Raw genomic sequence first — 27,247 nt, forward strand, 5'->3', positions numbered from 1 at the left:
ACATTACTAAAAAAATAAAAATAACCTAGAATATATAATTATATAATTTAGGATAAAAAATTACAGTATAATAACATAACTAACATCTTCTTTATACAAATTATTTAAATTATATTTCAATAGTTTCATGATAATTATAAATGAAATAACTACCGATATTGGTAAATGAAAAAAAAAATATGTATACATAAATTATAATTCCAGTATATATATAGTATATACTATATATACATTATATATAGTATAGATTAAAGATTGCAATAATAAACAACAAATAATATTTTGTGTAAGACATAAATAGTATATGAGTATAAATAATGATAATAAGCATATTAACTAAGCAGTATAATATTTAGATATATAATGATTCTTTAACTTTTTTCGGAAAGTAAATAATGATATTGACGAGATTACCACTTTAACATGACCAATGAGCAATGATCTTACAGAAATAACAGATCAGCATTACCGCATAGAAGAACTACATGCATCATACCAATCTACCCCTCACTCTATGTCTGCATATTATTAAGTCGAGTAACTTGATACAAATAAACGGACAATAACAGCGGTTGGTTTAAATTTAACAATGCTTCACGTGGTGCCAAAGACCATACAATAGTAATGAATGATTACGTAATATGGTCCAATAGGTATAGGTATATTAATATAGGCAATTGATAAATTAACAAGTAAGAAAATCTTACTTATATATCTTATTTTTCGGAAACGCTTGGCCAATTACAAAATAATTATTACAAATGTTGCTATATTACCTCATTTGTGATAGCCGTATTTTTTTTTAACGATAGCGATATGATACAAGGTAAATAAATAGTGAAGGCTCTAACCATGTCGTTTATACAAAATATATATTCAAGTGACGTGAAATAATTGATGGGCCAAAATATCTTTTTTTTATTGACCGATATGTAACGTGCAAGCTCCGCCCTTTAAAAAAAAGTTGATCTGCGCATGCGTAAGTAGATCTACAATCGTCAAACAAAAACATTAACCGAATGGTATAGAAACATAGAAAAATAAATAAATGTGTGCAGAATAATTATGAAGACAACATGGTAAATTTAAAGTTATATTTTTATTTTCGAAAATAATTCTCGGATCACCAAATTATATCGACTAATGTTAGGCATAGGTCTTTTATAATCATGGTTTCATGCAACGTATGTTGAATAGTTGTAATATTTTTGTTGCTTGTGTTTGTAAACATATGCTCCATAACTCAAAAATGTATTGTAGATTGAGAAGTATCCTATATATTTAAAGCCCCATTCCCTACGTTTTTTAGATCTAATTTAAGATCACAAACTATATTTAATGTAAAAATAATACTATATGGTCCTATTGCGATAACTTTTTTCGTCTTTAAACGGTTAAAAATGTGAAAAATAAGTCGATTCTAATAATTATAGCGGCCCGCTATAAATCCCAAAATGCATTGCACGCGGATTGATATTTTTGTTTTTCACCTGTAATTCGTCCACTTTTCGATCGATCGTGAGGCCAAAACAAATGGAAGACTCCTAACTTTTCAGCGAAAATACCGGGTTTTCCCCAATTTGTATCAACGGAGTTTGGCAAAAATAGAAAGACAATTAATGCAGCAACTATACAACGTCAGGCTAGGTATATAGCTCGCGTACGATGTTCGTACGTTACCGATGTTTACCAGCTAGGCCTACAAAACTAAGCCTAGCTAGGCTAGGCCTAAGACCGTCCACGAGAGGTCGATCGCCGCGAGCTACTTAGGTAGTGCATTGTTTCTCACTTTTTTTTATCATAATTTACCATAAAACGTACATTTAAGACAAGAAATGACATGGTTTAATGTTTTTAAAGTGATATATATGTATTATTTTCCAAAAAACGTCCAAAATTGCAGGGAAGGGGTCTTTAAGCTTATAGTTTAACGAATTTCTTTTTTCATTTTCTGTTTGTTGTACGTTTGTGGATATGGATGAAATTTCTGAAAAAGAAATCGAATTGAATTGATAAGTGTGTGTGACCAACCAATGACGACCTTATGTCCTCAATGATGAAGAAGCTTAACAAAAAAGTATAAGTAAAAAGTGTCATGCATTGGACCTACTTTTAAAGAGTAATAGACAGCATGTTATTGAACTCTATAACAAGATTATATAAACGGTAAAATAGCTAAGATAAAAACAGTAAACAAAGATCCCTTTGAACTTGTCGAACGGGAACACTGGTTTTCTTCAACAATTCCATTCTGAATGTCAATCAAATTGTCCAAACTTTTCGTCTCAACATAACCATATCGTCGCACCTATAAGAAACATAGTATAATGCCTTCTAACAATTGTACCCAATTCGTTTTTAGATAGCGAGGTGGCGACCTTTATTTTACCAACGCAAACTGTTGACTGGTAAATATTCTGTATACAAAGATAAATATTAATAGTAACAATCTATATATAAATTTACGTAAGGGCAAAATTCGGTAAATCGCGCGTTATTTCTAGAATGTTTACTCGATGGTATATAAAGTTGGTTCGTACTTTCGATACTGATTTTAACCACCTGATTTAACCCTGTTTACTTATTAAATTAAGTTAGATAATTAGTTATTGACGATTAAAACAAATTTAGGTTCAACGATTTGCCCCAAAGAGGGGTGTTTTCCGATCGTGGTATACACTGTCTAATGGATGTCCATCTTGAAAAATACCCGCCACAAAAATGCGAGGAGGCTTCGCATTTTCCTATCTCCTCCTACGATAATTGTTTTTAATAGCTGAAAACTGGTTGAACAGCTAAAGTACAGCATCATAATGTTGAAGACAGGCCAATTTTCTTTAAAAAGTATTATTTTGATAGATTTAATATACGTTTATACAAATGTATTGATTTGCGATGAATGGAACATTCCAATCTCTGTTCCACAAGTGTCTATTCCCTCAGGCGTCGTAAAGGCAAGTACTGTATACTCATAACAGAAATTCGATCCATTTTTTTTTTCAATCTGTGCTGCAGAGGTTGGATATAGATTTTTTTAAACGGATAATGAGCTAGCGTTTTCAGTCGCCGTATATTACATACAAATCTTTATTATTGTAGTTTGTCCAGCGGTACGTACATTTGAAATCGCCAGTTTTTTAACGCTGAAATTATTATGTATTCGAGAACCATCTGTGGGCACGACCTAGATGGTACGCGAGCGAAGCGATAATAAAACCTCCTTGGTTTAACACAAGGAGGTAAATTTATGAGCCCTTGGTTTAACACATACGGTAGGTAAATATATGGGCCCTTTGAGAATAAACTTGCAATACTTTGACAATACTGTAAATACCTATTATAAATAAATAACTATTTTTGGTCCTCATTTGAATCGAACATTTCTTACTGTGAATGTTCGTACTGTTAGATGTAATATAAAAATATATACAAATAAACTGTATTACCGAGATTGGCGTTAGGCTCTACTGTTAGATATATAAACACATTATTATATACAAATAAACTTTATACTGACAGTTCCTTCTCAACGTTTGTATTAATTAATAATTACCAATAATATAAACGTCGTAGTGGTGTATCGTGACATGTACTTTAATATTTCAATCGATTATGACAGTGACAGTTTTAACAAAGTATTAAATCGCAAATGTTTTACTGTATTTAGAGGTATATTATTTAAACATGAACAAAATATTTCGTTACTGAGTGGATAAAGAATATATTTAAAAATTGTTCCTCTTTGTACCTATCCGCTTTCCCATCCCTCAACTCTAATGTTACATACAAAACACAAATTGGGTTTCTTGAAATGAGTCCAAATCAAAAATGTGGACTCATTTTGTGATAAGTTTCTCCTTCGGAAGTAATTCCCAGGGTGCTAATTTTAGTTGACTACATAAATCATCGTGTCTATTTATTCGTTTCTGTAAACGACAATGTATTATAGTCCTGCGGTACGTACATTTGAAATCGCCAGTTTTGTTACGCTGAAATTACTGTGTATTTGCGAACCATCTGTGGGCACAAACTAGTATTCATAATTTTACAAAAGTTTTAAACCGATTATAAACGAAAATCAGATTTTTATGAGATTAGAAGTGAAATTTCGTCGGTAATCACAGTCATAGAATTTCATTTAAAGTAGGCCTATATCCCGCATGCAAGCTGTATATAAACATTATAACCCTACCTCCTCTACAAATTCATCCTCGTGAAATGCATTGTGACCAGCATGGTCTGTACAGGAAGACATACGGGGTGCTTCTTTCCACCACTTTCTTAAAATATTCACTCTTTCCTTTGTCCAATATAACTCTTGTAAAGTTTCACGGAAGCTTTTGTTCCTAACATCAAGAAACGGGAAGGAAAATGCTATTATGATAACTTATTACCATAAGCGCTAATTTAAAGATGTATTGTCCCTTGAAACACAAAAATTGAAGGTCAAAATATTCTAAATTTAAATTGGCCATATCAAAGTAATATTAAAGTTATTCACTTTAAGACAAAAAGTTTACGTTTACATGTAAATTAATTTGATTACATTTCGTCTGGAAAATCGTCGCCAGCGAAAGTAAACAAAGATGTCACACCACGAGTATGCATTATGCTTGATGCTAATTAGGATTGTTTACAACTCGTCACGGTTGAGAAGGTGTTCTCACACAGATCGCGAGGAAGTTTTATGATTATGCATACAGAGTAGCCAAACAATCGCGTTGCATTATGAGATATGTTTTGATCAAAAACTTTGACTGGAATTCAAAAGTTATTTTTTGAACAAAAAACACGTCTGTATTTCAGTTAAATGATTTTTTTTTTCGACAAATTTTTGGTGAAAGTTAATAAATATTATGATACTTCAAAATGATCCACTTCTTTTTTAAATCTTTTATTTTTTATTTTTTTTGGAATTAGTCAAAGGAATAATACATCTTTAATGTATTCAATTGTTTTTGTTTATTTGTATATAGAAATGCAGCTTACAATAATTCTCCTAATAAGTATAGGTTCTACATATTATCCGTAAAACGATAATCATGCACTTATGGCGCGTCATATTAGTTTCTGGCAAAAATATATCAAAAAGTGATGATTCGCTGTGTGATGCTCGCAAAGAAATATAAAAAAAGCTAAAAAAGACAATAACTAAATAGTTGTTGGGTTAACTCTGTTTTACCTCCTAATGTAAGAGTTAGGCCTACATTGGTATTACTTATCTAACTTATTATAGCTCGGTAGAGTGTTCAATTATTATTTACTAACATTCTATAATCGATAAAACTATAACACAGTAATCTGCTTCGAAAGGCATTGTGGGATAGAGTCGGGGTGTTTTAAGTCATGAAGTAGCATGCCCTCAACATGTTTGAAAGGTAAAACCATCTCTGTAATGTAGAGAACATCCGGGAAGTTTAAGCCCAGGAGCGCATGCTTTCATATTATGAGTTAATTTTGTATTCCTGTACATGAGATCTGTAGTGACGGTTTAACGCCCAGTGTAACCTTACGGCCCAGTAGGCCTACTCCCGATACAATATTTCAAATGCAAACAGATAAGAGATTCTTGTGTTATAGATTCTTTCACAATATGTACGTACGACAAATTTTAAAACATTCATTTGCACTGACGGTAGATTATTGTAAAATCTCGTGGTTCTTACTTACCAACAAATTCCTTGCTAATAATAATATGATACCATACTTTACATTTTAAAAACAGTGCTCAAATATTACTCACTTTGTGACACCTAAATTAAGATTTTCTTCTAATGTACTTGGCTGTGGACTACTGTAACATTTTCCAGCATTAGATTTTGGATAGTAAAATAAAAAAGCAAGGCACATTTCTTCCGTTGTCGCCAATCCTCCCTGAAATTTCAATTAGTATTTGTTTTAATTTTATTATCTAGCAAACGTTGTTTACTAGATTGCAGCCAGCCATTATTGCTCATGGTATTCGTCAACAGAATAACATTTTGGCACAGATGGCGTTTTATACATACTAGTTTCGCGAGTTACTAAAAATTACTAAAAAAGATTAAAACTTCTTTATGTTTTTGTCATACTCACAAAAGTAACATTTGTTCTGCCCATTGTATTGTATGTACACTCTACTAATCGATCATCTTTCTGTACAGTTATATGGAATGAGATCAGTAAAGTAAGATAATTAGGATTTACTTGCCAAAGTAAATTAATATTTATATTCATAAAACATGTTATTATATATTCTATTATTTTATTAATAGTGTAGGCTGGTATGTCGTTTATATGAATGTCGTGTATATTTTTTTGTTAAAAGCAAACTTTGACTTTATTTCATATCTTGATAATATAAGGAATGAAAAAAAATATGTTGCCATTTTTTCAAAAGACATTTAAAGGACCAAATTCAAGATGGCCCCCAACATTCAAATAATCCTATTAAAAATCAGAATATCACCAATAATACAAATTATGAATGTGGAACAAGTCCGCTTTGATGGTATTACTGTACCCATTATACAATCCTAACTATGTAAAGCGATAATCTGTCGGCCATCTTGGATTTCAAAATGGCCGCCACTAAAAATTAAATTCTTTAAATAATTTTTTTTTAAATATGTGTGCATAAATTGTTGTTTGTACACAATGTTCTAAAATTGTCACTTCTCACAGGATTGTAAATTGTAAATATAAGGTTAAAGTTGTCAATGTCCTCTATATAAGATATATAATACCCCACTATGACTATTAAATTAAATAATTGTTCAAAGTTGGAGTTGCAAAAGTATGGAACAAATTAACAATTTATATCAAATATTCAACAACAATTACGTCTAACTAGAGGGTTAGACCTCTAGTTCGCTCGCTCCCCTCTAGGAAGTGTAAACGAAGGTTCTCGGAAGGATAATGACTCGGGTAAAAAGGTTTTAGAAGGACGTTCTCCTTGTACGATTTCTGTCGGTTACCATTATTGAAAATGCTTGAAATTCGAAAAACTAAACCTACTCTGTTTTACAGTGTCTTAGATGATTAATAACATTTTAAAGTATAGTGTTTATTGTTTTATAGGGCGGCGGTGAGGAGGCAGAGTTCATTTGAGGGAGATGCTTATTCGATGGAATTTTTTAGTTTTAATAATATCGTAACATTTATAATCAAATAAAATCCTCTAATAGATATGAAAAGTGGTAAAAAATTATAACAAATGCTTCGTAAATTATAGTTAACAGTGTAATGAATTCTATTATAAATAGTATATACAATATTGTGTGTATAATTAATGTGGATGGGCGTTTATTAGATAGTTGGGTAGGTGTGGGAGGGGGGGGGGGGGGGTGTAGGCGATTATTATTCAAAGTGATGTTTTATTGGGGAGGCGTTTATTCAAATAAATACCATCATAATACATTATTTAATTTAAACATCTTTTGAAACTAACTTCCGCGACAGTGTAGGCCGTTTCGGCCCAAGAAGGAAGATGTTTTAGACGGCTTGCAATATGGGCCCTAATGGGACACAGATAGCCTACAGTTAATCCTGCCAGCTTACTCAATAAAACTCGGCTATCGGGATTTTATTTTTTAACTACTGTACCTTCACATGCGCGGTCCGATCCGAAAATAAACAAAAAACTAAAATAGCTATAGCCACTAACGACCAACTTAACTGAAACCAGGTAGTTGCAAGGTGAACCTGTGAACTCATCTTGAACCCGGAAATTACTTTGACCGCGTACAATTGAAATTGAGTTGAAAATCTACCGATGAATCAGAAATTTTGTTTTAAAACTCTTTGTAATAATATTCCTAAGATAGAAATATGGAACTATATCGTAATAGTGAAAACTGTTTTACATTTCGCGGTACACCTGAGATAGTTCAGGTAGGTATCCAAGGCAGAAATTTGTTCCAAAGTTTTTCCATTGTGCTCGCCTATGTCAGAATTAACCATAATTTATATATAGATTCTATTCTTTTCATGAAACTGAAACTTGAAAGGAGACAGGACCACAATATAAAACAAGTGCATTTATACCTTATTGTGAAATCCTGTATAAATATGTTAAATAATAAATGCGTTATTGCTATGTAATTCAATGTCTGAACCTTCAGGGCCATAGTCACCAGTATGGTTGGTAAGTTTTCAACCTGTCAACTTTTGGCAGAAGCTTGAAGGAAATACAGATACAGCTCTGCCTATAAATAACCTTGTAAATGAATGAACTCCTACAGTACTTCTCATCTTCTACAATCTCAACCAATTTCATTAGATATGTAGGCCTACCCCCTACAGACAGACCAGCATTATACACTGGTTTGATGAGTGCACAAAGGTGTTTGTTGGCCATGGCATGATGAAATTGGACAGAAAATGTTTGAGGCATTGGTAAAAGTCTTGTAGAAGGCAAACTGTCTATATGGGATCGTAAGAAAAAGACGAATATTGGCAAAAAATATATATGACGGTGAATACAGGTGACAAACTTATCAAAGTAAAAGAAGACTGCTATAGAGATTATTTGCCGGTGAAATGAGGTATTTCAGTTATTTTGCCAATTTGTTTCTGAACAACGTTGTTGGGAACGCAGATCAGTCTGTGGAAGTTTGATGGATACAGTAGTAGAGAACGAAGGAAGGTCAACTTACTGTATCGCATTCAAGATTAGAAATATTTCATTGAAGGACTTTGGCAGAGTTAGTTGTCATTTAACTGAAGAAGTTTATGAGATGTTTTAATATGAAGAAGTGTACTGTCAGTACTGTAGACCTCCTGATGGTCAACATTTTGTGTTAATCACCATGTTGTTGTCATAAGCATATCATTTTGTATATTTCAATCTAATTTTATTTAACTTATACAAGTTTTAATAAGAAATTTAACCAATTTTTTTAAAAATGGCCGCCATTTTGTGTCAATCACCAATGTTGTTGTCATAGGCGTATCATTTTATGTGATTTCCATCAACGTCATAACTTGCACATGTTTTAATAAGAAATTTAATCCATTTTTAAAAAATGGCGGCCATTTTGAAATTCAAAATGAACTTAAAATATTATTCATAATGGGTGTTACTTTGTCCAATATGGTACATTTATTGGATATTTTACGTATTGGCGGCCATCTTGGATTTGACACCCTTAAGCTTTTTTAAAAAAATGGCAACATATTTATTTAATCACATTACATCCTAAAGACACTAAATCAGCTGGAATTTTGCTTTTAACAAAAAAATGACACGAAATTACATAGTGGCCTACACTATAAGCTCTCTCTACACTACCAAACTCTATGCGACAAAAAATGTGATATGCCCATATATGGACACGATGTTGTCGTATCACTACCATATTAGGCACATCACACCTTTTTTGTAAACTAGTTTGAAAGTGTAGACAGAGCTTTACTATACAGCAATAATTAAAGTGACCAAAAAGCCTAAGATAATGTCGTCTAGTTCCTAGGCTGTTTTCTAAAACTTAGTTATTGGTATAAATATACATATTATGGCATTTAATATAAAAAAATAAGACTACCTAAATAAAATTCAACATAATTTTCTTACTTTTTTTAAAAAAAGAAAATAATGTTAACATTACCGGTTTTACTATCCAGGGCTCTTTAATGTAACGGACTTCTTGAAGATCAAAGTCATAGGCGGGATCTTTTGAAATTTCCCCAAGGTATTTTCCGTTTGTATAATGTGTGACTCGCATTCCAACTCCTGTAAAACGATTAATAAAATAGTGATATTTAATCAAATGAAAAATTCATGACAATTTCAAACACTGAGGTAAACAAGAGTTGTTTTTTTTAATTGCTCATTGGGAGTTGTTATGGCACACAACTCGACAGTACAAAAGAAGATGAGAAGATACAAGAAGGAGAAGAAAGAAGGAATAAGAAAAGAGAAGGGATGAGAACGGAGGAATGAACAAAGAGGAGAGGTATAAATAGAGGGTATGAGACGGCTGGGATGAGAAGAGATGAGAGTTAAGAAGAAAGTAGAGGTTTAACGAGATGAGGGCCGAGGAGAGAAGAAGGGTGAGAAAAAGGGAAGGGATGAGAATAGAGAATGAATGAGAATAGAAAACAGATGAAAAGAGAGAGAAGTGATGAGAAGAGAAGAGATGCAAAGCAAAAAGTGAAAAAAATATATATAAAAAAAACGTCAAACCTGCTAAATGTGCATGGAGAACAACAGCAAATATCTTCATGTTGCCTTCTGTAAGTAGCTTCAATATAAAAGTAGGATTTTGAGATTAAAATATCTAAAATTAAACTAAAATGATTAGAAAAAAATAGAAAGCATGGAACTAAATGTTAAAGGGAAATACAAATTTGGTATGCAATATCTACCTTTTTAAACACTTTGTAGTACAAGATCCGTAAACTGGAAAAGCATCTTGTTTTGGTGGGATTGGAAAGAATTTTGAAGTTTTCACACCTACCATCAGCATACTTGAATCATACTGCTGAATGATAGACGTGTAATAAATTCGAACACCAGAGTTATCGTAAACTCCTAAAAAAACAAAGATTAAACATATCTCAGAAAGATGGTTCATGGAATTATGGTTCCGATCAATAATCCTCTGACGACAAGTACAAACAAAAACAAAATTCATTCGTACTTTATTAAAACACTGGCTTGCTACAATAGTATAGCGTACACTTGTCTCTCGTACTTGCAATCAACTCCGAGTACTAATCTTTCTTTTATGCTATTTATGCATTACGTTATTCTAAAAAGTAATCTCGCATTATAAATGAATGTAACTGCCGCCATCACAGGATACTGCATAACCGATTATAACTAGCGCCATCACAGAATACTGCATAACAGATTATAACAAGCGCCATCACAGAATACAGCATAACAGATTTTAACTACCGTCACAGAAGACATATTAACAATTCAGCAGCGGATCTGCATTTATAGAAGGTCCATAGGTTCTTTGCTGTCCGTCAGACATATAAACAATTTATTCAAACTCAATGAAAAACGATGTATTACCTTTAAGTAACTGTGCATTATTGTAGTGAATTGTAAGCTGCAAAAACTTGACTGGATCCTCTCCAGCTATTTTATAACCAACGTTATCTGGAAACTCTAAATGCTGGAATGAACACAATTGGTATTAAGCATAATAAGCAGTCCATTGACAAAGCAATAAAATTAGGTACAGTTCCCGTTCAATAACTTACACCGAGGCAATACGTACAGTTTATTCGAGTGAAGTCAGTCATTGGAAAACAACAAGATTTTAGTACGAAAGCAAGGACTTACCCCTCCCCCGACAGCCCATGCATAAATCATTTTAGAACACGCACTGTACTTATACATAGCATCAAAGTAGTGCAAACTCCTATTGCCAGTGATGTTTGTAAGTCCGTAGCATTCTTTTAGAACTAAATGATGAACGATTCCTTCATTACCAGGCTGAACGATAGGCTCAATCTACAAGAAATGTCGGTCAAATATTATGTAAGTGTATTTAAACGAAACATTTCTCATTAGAATAATCAGTAAAATGATTAGTCTTTTGAAACACGCTCTAAAAAATAGAATTGAACTTTGATATCTTCTTCAGTGTTGTTATTCCCCTGAACCATGTAATGATAATTATTATTCTTACCCGAATTACATGATGCGGTGTTGCAAGTTCGGGTATTTCACGGTGATTAGCCCAATATGTAGTGGCGGTATCTTCTGGTACAAGGACCTGAAAACATATACAGTACTCAAATAAGTTTCCATAAGTGAGATGAAAGGGCAGTTATGGTTTGTGAAAAACGTGGATAAAATGTAGGCCTACTCTATGTCTCTTCTAGGAAATTTTATAAATATTACTGCACACTATATGATATGTAACGTGAATATAAATTTGGTACTAGACTGAATTAAAAAAAACCAGTTAGATTATCTTGTACAGATCTTGTAAAACATGTTTCGTCTCTTAGCTGAACTGACTCGGTCTAGAGCAATGACTTTCACGTGTTGACATCATAGAAGGTTCCAAATCATGAATTGTTTTGAGAACATGAACACTGCCAATGTTTTTGTAAATGTTGTTAAAATGTGAAAGGGAATCGGACTGGAACAACATTTCAAAGTGATGCCATGATGTCAAACATAACACTACAGTACTACTTATTTTCATTATCAGTTAATAATAACAGAAAATGACTCGTTAAAGCTCAAACGCACAATAAAGAAACAGTTAAACAACCGATAATGGGAGATATGAATTAAATGAATGAGGGATATACCTACGAGACCGTAGACCTACTGGCAAGAGTATAACCTATAGGGAAAGAACATTTGTCTTTATCATATTTCTAGAAGTCAAATAATACAACCGGTCAAATCCGAAGAATATTACATCTGCATGTATGTATACTTACATTGTCCATTAAAATATCGAAACTGTTAGTGCCTTCCGGTAACTCGTTTACTTTTGACGAACCAACGTTAATAAATACCACAGACTTAACACCCCGCCATTGAGGGCCATGGTATACTGCAGTCTGTCCATCATCAGGATCATCCGGATGGTACGACCACATTACCCTGACTGTATCAGACTTCGAAATAAAAAAAAATATTAAGTCGTGAGGTGATCACGTGTTCCTAGTAATTTGCATAAAGGTGATCCTGGTTCATTATGGTTTACAGGGTGATTGTGTGTTCCTAGTAAGTTACATAAAGGTGATCGTGTATTCCTAATAATTTGCATAAAGGTGATCCTGGTTCATTATGATTTACATACAGGTGATCGTGTGCTTCTATTAAGTTACATAAAGGTGATCGTGTATTCCTAGTAATTTGCATAAAGGTGATCCTGGTTCATTATGATTAACATAAAGGTGATCGTGAGTTCCTAGTAATTTACATGTGATCAGGTGCTCTTATGAGTTCGTAACCTTTTGTTAAAATAATAAATGTGTTGGTCAAAATGCAATAATGTATAAGAGTTGTTGTTTTATTGGCCATGGATGGTAACGGGAACTCTTCAACAAAGCAAAAGTATAAGAATTCACGTGATGAGATTAACAGTAGATCCATAAGTCTTGTGACCAGAACTTGGAATAAATAGGTTAAAGTCCATGCCTTTAATACAAATACATATAATTTTCATGATACTAAGCTATATACTATACGATTTTAAATAAAAAGACCCTTTAAGTAAAAAGTGAATACCACATACTTACAGTTATATCGTAATCATTGACGTCACAGGTAACCAATTTTCGCTGGTAGCCTATTGTTGTTAGACCATCTGCTTCACTTCCGTATAACATCTCGTAATCATCTAGTGTATCAACTTTAGGTTCTTCATTTCCAATGCCATGTCGATCCTTAAATTAAAATAATTATGTAAAGATGATATAAAAAGCTCTGTCTACACTATCAAACTTTATGTGATAAAAAAAAGTGTGATGTGCCCATAATGGACATGATGATGTCATATCATTTCTACATTTGGGAAAATCACACTTTTTTTGTCAAACTAGTTTGATAAGTGTAAGCATTATTTGGAAAGCAATAAAGACATACATTGCATAATAGAAGGAATACTCTTTATTTAATATACTAGATGGTACGCTCGCTTCGCTCGCGTACCATCTAGGTCGTGCCCACAGATGGTTCTCAAATACATAATAATTTCAGCGTTAAAAAACTGGCGATTTCAAATGTACGTACCGCAGGACAATAATATATGTCGTTTACAGGAACGAATAAATAGACACTGTGATTTATGTACTCAACTAAAATTAGCACCCTGGGAATTACTTCCGAAAGAGAAACTTGTCACAAAATGAGACCAATTGTTTAAGTTAAATTTAAACAAACTTAATTTGTGTTTTGTATGTAACATTAGGGTTGAGGGATGGGGAAGAGGATGGGTGCAAAAACAAAAATTTTTTAAATATATTCTTTTTCCATTTAGTAACGAAATATTAATTGAACTTATTCAACCTTATGTTCCTAAGCGGTCTCTGAGATCTAGATGTGAGTCTCTTCTTGCCCATATATGCCTATTTCATCCTTCCACGTTTTATGGAAATCATTCATTTTCTTCGGCATCCGTTTCTCTATGGAATGCGTTGCCTATTGAAATCCGTCAGGCTTCTTCAAATCTCTCCTCAAAACCCACCTTTTTCATTTGTAATTTTCTAAATTGTTCTGTCTTTGTAAAGCGCATTGAGGCTTTCAGCATAATGCGCTATATCAAGTACCAGTTATTATTATTATTATTGTTTTCATGTTTTACAAATAATATACCACTAAACACAGTAAAACATTGCGATGTACTACTTTGTTGAAACTATCACCGTCCTAGTCGATTGAAATAGTACAGTAGGCCTACATGTAACGATACATCCTACCACGTGTAGGCCTATATGTTTGTATAATCTATATATAAATTTACGTAAGGGCAAAAATCGGTAAATCGTGCGTTATTTCTAGAATGTTTACTCGATGGTATATAAAGTTGGTTCGTACTTTCGGTACTAATTTTAACCACCTGATGTAACCCTGTTTACTAATTAAATTGAGTTAGATAATTAGTTATTGACGATTAAAACGAATTTAGGTTCAACGATTTGTCCCAAATAGGGGTGTTTTCCGATCGTGGTATACACTGTCTAATGGATGTCAATTTGAAAAATACCCGCACACAATAATACGAGGACACTTCGGATTTTCCTATCTCCTCCTACGATAATTGTTTTTAATAGCTGAAAACCGGTTGAACAGTTCGAGTACAGCATCATAATGTTGAAGACAGGCCGATTTTCTTTAAAAAATGCTATTTTGATACATTTAATATACGTTTTACAAATGTATTGATTTGTGATGAATGGAACATTCCAAATTATTTGGTTTAACCATAGAGGTATAGATTTAGATTTATGGGCCCCCTTGGAAAATAAACATAAATAGTATTGCAATGCTGTACAATACTGTTTAAGGTATTAACCACTTTTGATCGCAATTTGAATCGCAAATTTCTTACTGTGAGTGTTGGTACTGTTAGATATAATATAAACAAATATACAAATAAACTTTATTACTGTGATTGTGGGTAGGCCCTACTGTTAGATTATAAACATATAATATACAAATAAATAAACGTTATTACTGACAGTTGCTTCTCAACGTTTGTATTAATTAATAATTTAAAAATATATAAACGTACGTAGTGGTGTATCGTTACATGTACTTTACTATTTCAATCGACTATGACAGTGAGAGTTTTAACAAAGTATTAAATCGTAAATGATGTTTTACTGTATTTAGTGGTATATTATTTATAGGCCTATAAAACATTAAAAACAATATTTCGTTACTGAGTGGATAAGAATATATTTTAAAATGTTTCCTCTTTGTACCTATCTTCTTCCCCCATCCCTCGACCCTTAATGTTACATACAAAACACAAATTGGGTTTATTTAAATGAGTCCAAATAAAAAAAATTGGACTCATTTTGTTTCTCTCTCGGAAGTAATTCCCAGGGACTAATTTTAGCTGACTACATAAATCATCGTGTATATTTATTCGTTTCTGTAAACGACAATGTATTATAGTCCTGCAGTACGTACATTTGAAATCTCCATTTTTTTCTCGCTGGAAAATACTGTGTATTCGAGAACCATCTGTGGTCCATCTAGTGTAAAACAATTTGTGAAAACCACCTCTATTCGGGGAAAATCATAAATTCGATTTAATCGTCAATAAATATTAAATTATCTTTATTATAACTCAACTTAATTAGTAGGCCTATATGGTTTTCAATTGTTTCTTAGAGCCAATTCATACTTAAGTTGGTTCCTACCCTACCCACCAAAGTTGTTCTACGTTTAAGGCATGTGATGTACCGTAGGCCTATCCTCTACTGGTTTTACAACGCTACTAGTGCCAGTGAGGGAAGGGTGATGATGTGGGTGGTTTAACTGCAATAATAAAGATTTGTACATAATATACGGCGAGTGAAAACGCTAGCTCATTATCCGTTTAAAAAAAAATTATATCCAACCTCTGCAGCACAGATTGAAAAAAAAAATTAATCAAATTTCTGTTATGAGTAGGCCTATACAGTACTTGCCTTTACGACGCCTGAGGGAATAGACACTTGTGGAACAGAGATTGGAATGTTCCATTCATCGCAAATCAATACATTTGTATAAACATATATTAAATCTATAAAAATAGTATTTTTTAAAGAAAATCGGCCTGTCTTCAACATTATGATGCTGTACTCTAGCTGTTCAACCGGTTTTCAGCTATTAAAAACAATTATTGTAGGAGGAGATAGGAAAATGCGAAGCCTCCTCTCATTTTTATGGCGGGTATTTTTCAAGATGGACATCCATTAGACAGTGTATACCATGATCGGAAAACACCCCTATTTGGGGTAAATCGTTGAACCTAAATTCGTTTTAATCGTCGATAACTAATTATCTAACTTAATTTAATTAGTAAACAGGGTTACATCAGGCGGTTAAAATCAGTACCGAAAGTACGAACCAACTTTATATACCATCGAGAAAAAATTCTAGAAGTAAGGCGCGATTTACAGCATTTTGCCCTTACGTAAATTTATATATAGATACTTACAGAACATGCCTATTGATTTGCAAGAAAATGTTAACTTTGTAAAATGTTATACCATAAGTAACCTTCTCGGAAATACCGGGCACAACCAGTGGAAAGAAAACGTTCCCTTACCGAAATGAATGGTGTACCATCAACAACCCAAGCCATCATGATGTCGGCTCCTTTCATTCCTCCATTGCTGTTAAGACCAATCCCAACGTAGCCTGTTGTATTCGCACGAACCTCGAATATAATTGAATCATCTTCAACTTTCCAAAATAATTGAACGTTTTCCTCGCTATCAAGAAAAACGTTATGATTGAACGTTTTGTCACCGAAAACGCGTAGAGCGCAGAGCAAAAAAAGTAGAATACACGTACGCGCCATTATCGGTAATACGAAAACTGCAGGATTGGACAATTATGTACAAGTGCGTGATTTCTTACAGTGTGCAATGTTATACGCTTGGATTAATCATGATAATCTAGATAAGATACTTCCGATACTGTTTTTTACATTACACTTTTTTAAGAAAATAGGCCTGCATTGTTGCCTATGGGTGATCCTAAACCGGAAACGTTACATTCATGTAATTGGTCTTGGAGTTCCGATTTAGCCCATAATGTTCAAAGGCTGTATTCTTGAACACATTGGTAACTTCCCTGTTATGTTTAGTTGTTTCTGAGTCAAGGATACAATAGAAAAACTCCAAGACCGTTGGCAAATCGAAAGCTTCATAAAAATCATTAGCTCTTAACAAGATTACCACTTTAACATGACCAATGAGCAATGATCTTACAGAAATAACAGATCAGCATTACCGAATAGAAGAACTACATGCATCATATCAATCTACCCCTCACTCTATGTCTGCATATTACTAAGTCGAGCAACTTGATACAAATAAACGGACAACAGCGGTTGATTTAAATTTAACAATGCTTCACGTGGTGCCAAAGACCATACAATAGTAATGTATGATTACGTAATATGGTCCAATAGGTATAGGTATATTAATATAGGCACTTGATAAATTAACAAGTAAGAAAATCTTACTTATATATCTTATTTTTCGGAAACGCTTGACCAATTAACACATAATTATTACAAATGTTGCTATATTACCTCATTTGTGATAGCCGTATTTTTTTAAACGATAGCAATATGATACAAGGTAAATAAATAGTGAAGGCTCTAACCATGTCGTTTATACAAAATAACATTTCAAGTGACGTGAAATGATTTATGGGCCAAAATATCTTTTTTTTATTGACCGACATGTAACGTGCAAGCTCCGCCCTTTAAAAAAAGGTTGATCGCATGCGTAAGTAGATCAACAATCGTCAAACAAAAACATTAACCGAATGGTATAGAAACATAGAAGAATAAATAAATGTGTGCAGAATAATTATGAAGACAACATGGTAAATTTAAAGTTATATTTTTATTTTCGAAAATAATTCTTGGATCACCAAATTATATCGACTAATGTTAGGCATAGGTCTTCTATAATCATGGTTTCATGCAACGTATGTTGAATAGTTGTAATATTTTTGTTGCTTGTGTTTGTAAACATATGCTCCATAACTCAAAAATGTATTGTAGATTGAGAAGTATCTTATATATTTAAGCTTATAGTTTAACGAATTTCTTTTTTCATTTTCTGTTTGTTGTACGTTTGTGGATATGGATGAAATTTCCGAAATAAAATAAATCGAATTGAATTGATAAGTGTGTGTGTGTGACCAACAAATATGAGGAAGTAAAAAGTGTCATGCATTGTACCTACTTAGTAATAGACAACATGTTTTTGAACACTATAACAAGATTATATAAACGGTAAAATAGCTAAGATAAAAACAGTAAACAAAGATCCCTTTGAACTTGTCGAACGGGAACACTGGTTTTCTTCAACAATTCCATTCTGAATGTCAATCAAATTGTCCAAACTTTTCGTCTCAACATAACCATATAGTCGCACCTTTAAGAAACAGTATAATGCATGCTAAGGCCCATTTACACTATGGCGATAACGATCGACGATAAATAGAAAAACATTCAATTGTTGTTAACGTAAAACAAAAGAAAATAGAAAGGGTTTCTTTCTAGAACTATAGGATAATCATTTATGCTGTCTTTGATTAAAAAATAAAATAAATTTAAAATTTCAATCAAATGATAAATAAAACAAAATCGTTGTATTGTCACAATATTATTGCTTTTACTAATCATGACGTCATGTGAAAATATCATGGTTATCAAAGGAAGCATAGATGGCTATCCTATAGTTCTAGAATAAAAAACTGCGTAGATTTCTTTAGTTTTATGTATGAAAATTGTATATTTGTCTATTTGTCGTCGATCGTCATCGTCCTTGTGTAAATGGGCCTTAACAAAAGTTGTGCCCAATAAGTTTTTAGATTTAAGAATGTTGGAATAGGGACATTTTGTATAGACCAACGAAAACGCAAAAGTGTTGACAATATTTTGTATACGGATAAATAGATAACAAGTTATGTATGTCTAATCTAATTATGCCTCGCGTCTACTTTCATCTTTATTCATAACTTTAGAAAAGTTTAAAAGCCACTATACACGAAATTCAGATTTTAGTTTCATGAGATCAGAAGTAAAATATCGTGGTCGCTAATTGCAGTCATAGAATTTCATTTTAAGTATATCCTTCATGTAAACTGTATATAAACATTATAAGCATACCTCCTCTACAAGTTCATCCTCGTGAAATGCATTGTGACCAGAATGGTTTGAACAGTAAGACATACGGGGCGCTTCTTTCCACCACTTTTTTAAAACATCCACTCTTTCCTTTGTCCAATCTAACTGTTGTAAAGCTTCACGGAAACTTTTGTTCCTAACATCAAGGAAACGGGGAAGAAAACGTTATTATGATAACTTATTACCATAAGAGCTAATTTAATGTATTCAATTGTTTTTGTTTATTTTTATTTTTATACAGAAATACAGCTTACAATAATTCTCCTTAAGTATAGGTTCTACATATTATCCGTAAAACGATAATCATGCACATATGGCGCGTCATATTATTAGTTTCTGGCAAAAATATATCAAAAAGGGATGATTTGCTGTGTGGTGCTTGCAAAAAATTAAAAAAAAACCTAAAAAAGACAATAACTTAATACTTGGGCCAACTCTGTTTTACCTCCTAATGGAAGAGTTCGGCCTACTTTGGTATTACTTATCTAACTTATAGCTCGGTAGAGTGTTCAATTATTATTTACTAACATTCTATAATCGATAAAACTATAACACAGGAATATGCTTCGAAAGGCATTGTGGGATATAGTCGTGGTGTTTTAAGTCATGAAGTAGCACGCCCTCAACATATTAGAAAGGTAAAACCATAATGTAATGTAGAGGATTATATATTATTTTCAATGCAAAATTGACAGACTGGAGATTTTTGTGTATAGGTTTTCTGGCCACGCCTAAAGTACATACAAATTCATACATACAAAAACATTCATTTGCACTGACTGGTAGATAATTGTAACATTCAATTCCAATCGTAGTTCTTCTTTATAAAAAGTACCAACAAATTCTTTGTTAATAATATACCGTAACTTGCATTTTAAAAACAGTGCTCAAATATTACTCACTTTGTGACACCTAAATTAAGATTTTCTTCTAAAGTACTTGGCTGTGGACTACTGTAACATTTTCCAGCATTAGACTTTGGATAGTAAAATAAAAAAGCAAGGCACATTTCTTCCGTTGTCGCCAATCCTCCCTGAAATTTCAATTAGTATTTGTTTTAATTTTATTATCTAGCAAACGTTGTTTACTAGATGGCAGCCAGCCATTATTGCTCATGGTATTCGTCAACAGAATAACATTTTGGCACAGATGGCGTTTTATACATAATAATTTCGCGAGCTCACTGCTACTAAAAATAGATTAAACCTTATTTATGTTTTTGTCATACTCACATAAGTAACATTTGTTCTGTCCATTGTATTATATGTACACTCTACTAATAGATCATCTTCCTGTAGTTATATGAAATGAAATCAGTAAAGTAAGATAATTAAGATTTACTTGCCAAAGTAAATTAATATTTATATCCATAAAACATGTTATTATATATTCTATTATTTTATTAAGCTCTCTCTACACTACCAAACTCTATGCGACAAAAAAATGTAATATGCCCATATATGGACATGATGTTGTCGTATCACTACCATATTAGGCACATCATACCTTTTTTGTAAACTAGTTTGAAAATGTAGACAGAGATTTACTACAGCAATAATTAAATTGACCAAAAATCATGTGGTAATGTTCTCTAGGTTCTAGGCTGTTTTCTAAAACTTTATTATTGGTATATATACATACATATTAGTATGGCACATATGTCTAAAAATCGTCATACTATATCTAAAAAAACAAAACTACCTAAATAAAACTCAACATATTTTTATTACCTTTTTTGAAAAAGAAAAAATGGTTAACATTACCGGTTTTACTATCCAAGGCTCTTTTAGGTAACGGACTTCTTGAAGATCAAAGTCGTAGGCGGAATCTTTTGAAATTTCTCCGAGGTATTTTCCGTTTCTATAATGCGTTGCTCGAATTCCTACTCCTGTAAAAAAAGTAATAGAATCGTGGTATGTTATAATACTGTTTCATTGACAGTGACAGTTTGATTAAAATTTTAAACATTGAGTTAAACAAGATTTTTTTTTAATAGCTCATTGGAGTTGTTAGGGCACATAACTGGACAGTACAAAAGAGGATGAACAGACACGAGAAGAAGTGAGAAAACAGGAGGAATGAGAAAATAGAAGGCATGAAAATGGAGGAGTGAACAAACAGGAGAGGTGTAAAGAGAGGTTATGAGACGGAGGGGATGAGAAGAGATTAGAGTTAAGAAGAAAGTACAAGTAGCGGTTAGAAGAGAGAAGGGCCGAGGAGAGAAGAAGGATGAGAATAGGGGAATTAGTATAGAGAATGAATGAGAATAGAGAAGAGAGGAGGAGATGGAAAGAGAGAAGTGGTGAAAAGGGAGGAGAAAGTGTTGTTTGATGCAGTTTTCGTACAAAAAACAACAAACCTGCTAAATGTGCATGGAGAAAAACAGCAAATATCTTCATGTCGCCTTCTGTAAGTAGCTACAATATAAAAGTACGATTTGGGGATTACATGTATTTAAAAAAATCATTAATAAAAATAGAACACAAAGAACTAAAATCATTCAAAAAGAGAAAACATGAAACTAATGTTAAGGGAAATAAAAATGTGTTAATGCAATAAATACCTCTTTTAAACACCTTGTAGTACAGGATCCGTAGACAGGAAAAGCATCTTGTTTTGGTGGGATTGGAAAGAATTTTGAAGTTTTCACACCTACCATCAGCATACTCGAATCATACTGCTGAATGTTAGACGTGTAATAAATTCGTACACCCGAGTTATCGTAAACTCCTAAAAAAAAACAAAGATTAAACATATCTCAGAAAGGTGGTTCATAGAATTATGGTTCTGATCAATAATCCTCTGACGACAAATACAAACAAAAACAAAATGTATTCGTAGTTTATTAAAACGCTGGCTTCCTACAATAGCATAACGTTTACAGGTATCCCATACTTGCAATGAACTTTCTTTTATGCTGTTTATTCATTACGTCATTCTAAAACGTAATCATGTGCATGCATAACGGAATGTAACTAGCACTATCACAGGATACTGCATAACCGATTGTAACTAGCGCCATCACAGGATACTGCATAACAGATTGTAACTAGTGCCATCATAGAATACAGCATAACAGATTGTAACTAGCGCCATCACAGAATACTGCATAACAGATTGTAATTAACGCCATCAAAGAATACAGCATAACAGATTGTAACTAGCGCCATCATAGAATACAGCATAACAGATTGTAACTAGTGCCATCATAGAATACAGCATAACAGATTGCAACTAGTGCCATCATAGAATACAGCATAACATATTGTAACTAGCGCCATCATAGAATACAGCATAACATATTTGTAACTAGCGCCATCGCAGAATACTGCATAACAGATTGTAACTAGTGCCATCATAGAGTACAGCATAACAGATTGTAACTAGCGTCACAGAATACATATTAACAATATTCAGTGGCAGATCTGCATTTATAGAAGGTCCATAGGTTCTTTGCTATCCGTAAGACATAAGCATATATTCAACAATTTATTCAAACTCAATTAAAAACGATGTATTACCTTTAAGTAACTGTGCATTATCGTAGTGAATTGTAAGTTGCAAAAACTTGACTGGATCCTCTCCAGCTATTTTATAACCAACGTTCTCTGGAAACTCTAAAGGCTTGAATGAATACAATTGGTATTATTATTAGGCATATAAGCAATACATTGACAAAGCAAGAGCATTAGGTACAGTTCCCGTTCAATAACTTACACCGAGGCAATACCTATACAGTTTTTTTTAACCATATGTTAACAGAATATTGAAGTGAAGTCAGTCATTGGAAAACAACAAGATTTTAGTACGAAAGCAATGACTCACCCCTCCACCGACAGCCCATGCATAAATCATTTTAGAACACGCATTGTATTGATACATAGCATCAACGTAGTGCAAACTCCTATTGCCAGTGATGTTTGTAAGTCCATAGCATTCTTTTAGAACTAAATGATGAACGATTCCTTCATTACCAGGTTGAACGATAGGCTCAATCTACAAGGAATGTCGGTTAAATATATGTAAGTAAATATAAGTGTGGTTAAACATTTCTCATTAGAAAATATCATAAAAATAACTATTCATTTGAAACACACTAGCCTTACAAACAAAATAGAATCAGTGTTGTTATTACCCTTGACACATGTAATAGTCATTTTATATTCTCACCCGAATTACATGATGCGGTGTTGCAAGTTCGGGTATTTCACGGTGATTAGCCCAATATGTAGTGACGGTATCTTCTGGTACAAGGACCTGAAAACGTATACAGTAATCAAATAAGTGTCCATGAGTGGGATGAAAGAGAAGTTATGGTTTGTGAGAAACGTGGAGAGAATGTACGCTATGTCTTTGCTAGGAAACTATGATGTTAGGATACATACTTCACACAATGTGAAAAGTAACGAAATATTTATTTGGTTCCAGAGGTATTTCGTATTTGTTTGTGAAATACTGAATTAAAAACTCCAGTTAGATTATCTTGTACAGTAAAACATGTTTCGTCTCTTAGCTGAACTGACTCGGTCTAGAGCAAAGACGTTCTCGTGGTGACATCATAGAAGGTTAAAAATCATAAGGTTTTTCGAGAACGTGAACACTGCCAATGTTTTTGTGAATGTTGTTAGAATGGGAAAGGAAATCGGACTTGGCAATCTTGATGTGTCTGGGTGATGCTATGATATCAAAAATAATACTACAGTACTACTTATTTTCGTTATCAGTAAAGCGTGGTTCCCACTAGAACGCAACGCAGCGACGTATCGCAGTGTTGTATAGCGTAATCACACGCAGGCGGGGGCAAACACAATTATTAGAAGGGTATTTGCCTACGTTGCGTAGATTGCGTTAGTGGGAACCAAGCTTTAATAATAACCGGAAGGAAGGAACATATATGGAATATGGAAGGAACAATTGCCTTCATCATATTTCCAGAAGTCAATAACAAAACCAGTCAAATCTGAAGAATTATTACATCTGCATGTATGTATACTTACATTGTCCATTAAAATATCGAAACTTGTTGTGCCTTCCGGTAATTCGCTTACTTTTGACGAACCAACGTCAATAAATACCACAGACTTAACACCCCGGCGTTGAGGGCCATGGTATACTGCAGTCTGTCTGCTATCAGGATCATCTGGATGATAGGACCAGATTACCCTGACTGTATCAGACTTTGAAATTAAAAAAAAATCATTAAGTCGTCTGCAAAATATTTAAAATGTAAAGCTAGTAATTTAAATAAATGTGATTGCGTGTTCCTAGTAATTCGCATAAATGCAAAAAAAAACAAGCACGAATGTGCAATACTCGGGGTACAGCGAAAGAAGCTGTATACAGACGTATACAGTTAGAAAGTAAAGAAAAATAGGTTTCGCCAGGGCTCGAACCGGGACCTTCTGCGTCTTAAGCAGACTTGACAACCACTACACTACAAAACCTCTTACATTAAAAATGTGGGTTACAGAAAGTGTTTTAATCCATTTAAATTACAAATAAATGGTAATAAGCACAAAGCAAAATAAACATGTGTAAAAGTGATAATTACCGATTACACAAAATAAGTATTTTAAAAAATAATAAAAATAAGATATACTCTGTATAATTATCATATTGCGTATACAGTACTTTTCACCATAAAGTTAAAAAAAAAGGTTTCGTCCGGGCTCGAACCAGGTACCTTCTGCGTGTTAAGCAAACGTGATAACCACTACGCCAAGAATCCGCATATAACCATATAACTACATAACGCTGTGGTGTGTGTCACACATTGTGGCTTCTTAATTAAACAAATTAATTAACAAAAAATTAAAAATCCGGCTCTATAGCTTTGAGGACATGTCCCTGTAGTATTTTCATGCCAAATCCCAGCTCAATACTATAACGAATAAGGGAGGAGTAGTACTTTAAAAATCGCACTTTTTACTCAATAGTGTCCATATGGAGGAAGAGGAGAAAATGAGTAAGTCCTAGACTCGGGTACCCCGAGTAAAAACACGAATGTGCGATACTCGGGGTGCAGCAAAAGAAGCTGTAATGACGTCATAAGGCGGGATGTGACGTCACATACACATCAATAACCTACCAAATACGGCTATATGGTACCATCTTCGAGACGTCATATGGCTGCATCCGGATTGAAATCTAAAAATCCGGCTCTATAGATTTGAGGACATGTCCCTGTAGTATATTCATACTAAATCCCAGCTCAATACTACAACTAATAAGGAAGGAGTAGTACTTTAAAAATCGCACTTTTTACTCAATAGTGTCCAGATGGAGGAGGAGAAAATGAGTAAGTACTAGACTCGGGTACCCCGAGTAAAAAATGAGTTATATATATATTGTCCATTCAATCTAGAAGTGGTTGTAATTGTGTATGTCGCGATTGAACCAATATCGAGCTTTCTTTTTGGACAAAAGTTATTTGAGTCTTCCTGTCAAAATCAATATATAATAATCAATAATTTAATCAATAAAACAAATTATTGTAGGTAAAATATACTGGTATGCTACTGTAAGGTATAATAAACTGAGATTTAAAAACAATCATTTAGGTGTTAAGGTTCAATTATTTTACACAATACTTACAGTTATATCGTAATCATTGACGTCACAGGTAACCAATTTTCGCTGGTAGCCTATTGTTGTTAGACCATCAGCTTTACTACCGTATAACTTCTTATAATCCTGTAGTGCATCAATTTTAGGTTCTTGGTTACCAATGCCGTGTCGATCCTTTAATATAAAACTGTTGATTATAAGCCTAGGTCAACGTTTATATATTTTAAGCGACTTAAAAAGGTATTTATTGGATTAGGTTTTATCTTAAAGGAAATGAGAGGATACTAGTCATGGTCAAATTTGATTGTATATCATTTTTAACACAGCTTTTTTTTTCATAGTTTTACATATTAGACTATTATATTTCTATATGCATTGTTTACCAGTCTAAAATATAATTAAAAACTGTAACAATAATGATGAAAGCGTGGAAAACAATAAAGACATAATTTAAGACTTAACCAGTTGTCCAGAAGAATATTTTTTTACAGAAATCTACTGGCGCATTTTGACTTACACAATAAATAAATTCAAAAGCTCTGCTTTCATGGAGGATTCTGGACTCTTTAGAAGCTCTACTCGACGCAATATGCCAACAGGGACAGTACTTTATAATAAAATCAGATTTAAAATATACGTAATCTGAAGCCAAATCTTTGTTTTTGGTCTTAATGTTCAAAATGCCATGGATCATAGCATTGGTATGACTTTGACTATATCGTTGCATTTTATAAATTCATGTTTTTATAAGCCAGAAATAATTCTTACCGAAATGAATGGTGTACCATCAACAACCCAAGCCATCATGATGTCTGCTCCTTTCATTCCTCCATTACTGTTAAGACCAATCCCAAAGTAGCCTGTAGTATTAGCACGAACCTCGAATATAATATTATCATCTTCAACTTTCCAAAATAATTGAACGTTTTCTTCGCTATCAAGAAACACGTTGTGATTAAATTTCATCTCACCAAACACAACAAGAGTGCAGAGCAAGAAAACCAGAGTATTCGACATTAGAGTCATTATTAACGAAAACAAAATCGATAAACTTCGTTTCATGAACTCTTCAGAAAGATCTGCCAGTAAGAAGTACGGTAAACAACGTAAACGCTTTAACTAACTTTGAAAGGCCTTCGGTCTTCCGATGTTAGTGAGCTTTTGCATCGTGACGACGGACGTAGAAGAAAGGAGATCGTGATTATAGAAAAAATGCGCATGCGTATTAGCCCAGTATACACTGTTCCGGACAACTTACAAAGAAGGTAGGTCACACTCTATACCTCGACACAGGTTTAGTTGTTTCTGAGTCCAGAAAAACTCGAAGATGTGTAGATCCAAGATAGTGG

General features: G+C 33.2%; 3 protein-coding genes across 3 annotated transcripts; all 3 read right to left on the reverse strand.

The window, feature by feature from the left end:
* Positions 1 to 1,919: 1,919 nt before the first annotated feature.
* LOC140059378 (DBH-like monooxygenase protein 1) lies at positions 1,920 to 10,281 on the reverse strand. Its single transcript, XM_072105262.1, has 6 exons — positions 10,166 to 10,281; positions 9,588 to 9,712; positions 6,076 to 6,135; positions 5,744 to 5,874; positions 4,193 to 4,346; positions 1,920 to 2,308 (listed from the first exon to the last, which is right to left on the reverse strand). The coding sequence occupies exons 1-6, from the start codon at positions 10,203 to 10,205 to the stop codon at positions 2,156 to 2,158; spliced, it is 663 nt and encodes a 220-aa protein (XP_071961363.1). The 5' UTR covers positions 10,206 to 10,281; the 3' UTR covers positions 1,920 to 2,155.
* Positions 10,282 to 10,343: 62 nt separating this feature from the next.
* On the reverse strand, positions 10,344 to 16,982 carry LOC140058284 (DBH-like monooxygenase protein 1 homolog). The gene is made up of 7 exons (XM_072103849.1): positions 16,728 to 16,982; positions 13,204 to 13,350; positions 12,397 to 12,576; positions 11,628 to 11,714; positions 11,279 to 11,449; positions 11,006 to 11,108; positions 10,344 to 10,513 (listed from the first exon to the last, which is right to left on the reverse strand). The coding sequence occupies exons 1-7, from the start codon at positions 16,980 to 16,982 to the stop codon at positions 10,344 to 10,346; spliced, it is 1,113 nt and encodes a 370-aa protein (XP_071959950.1).
* Positions 16,983 to 18,423: 1,441 nt separating this feature from the next.
* Positions 18,424 to 26,924, reverse strand: LOC140058285 (DBH-like monooxygenase protein 1 homolog). The gene is made up of 12 exons (XM_072103850.1): positions 26,667 to 26,924; positions 24,329 to 24,508; positions 23,502 to 23,588; positions 23,157 to 23,327; positions 22,853 to 22,955; positions 21,988 to 22,061; positions 21,691 to 21,748; positions 21,095 to 21,219; positions 20,564 to 20,623; positions 20,234 to 20,364; positions 19,314 to 19,467; positions 18,424 to 18,576 (listed from the first exon to the last, which is right to left on the reverse strand). Exons 1-12 carry the CDS (start codon positions 26,922 to 26,924, stop codon positions 18,424 to 18,426), a joined length of 1,554 nt encoding a protein of 517 aa, XP_071959951.1.
* Positions 26,925 to 27,247: the final 323 nt, after the last annotated feature.

This window comes from Antedon mediterranea, chromosome 9, assembly GCF_964355755.1.
Source record: "Antedon mediterranea chromosome 9, ecAntMedi1.1, whole genome shotgun sequence".
Taxonomy (NCBI): Eukaryota; Metazoa; Echinodermata; class Crinoidea; order Comatulida; family Antedonidae; genus Antedon; species Antedon mediterranea.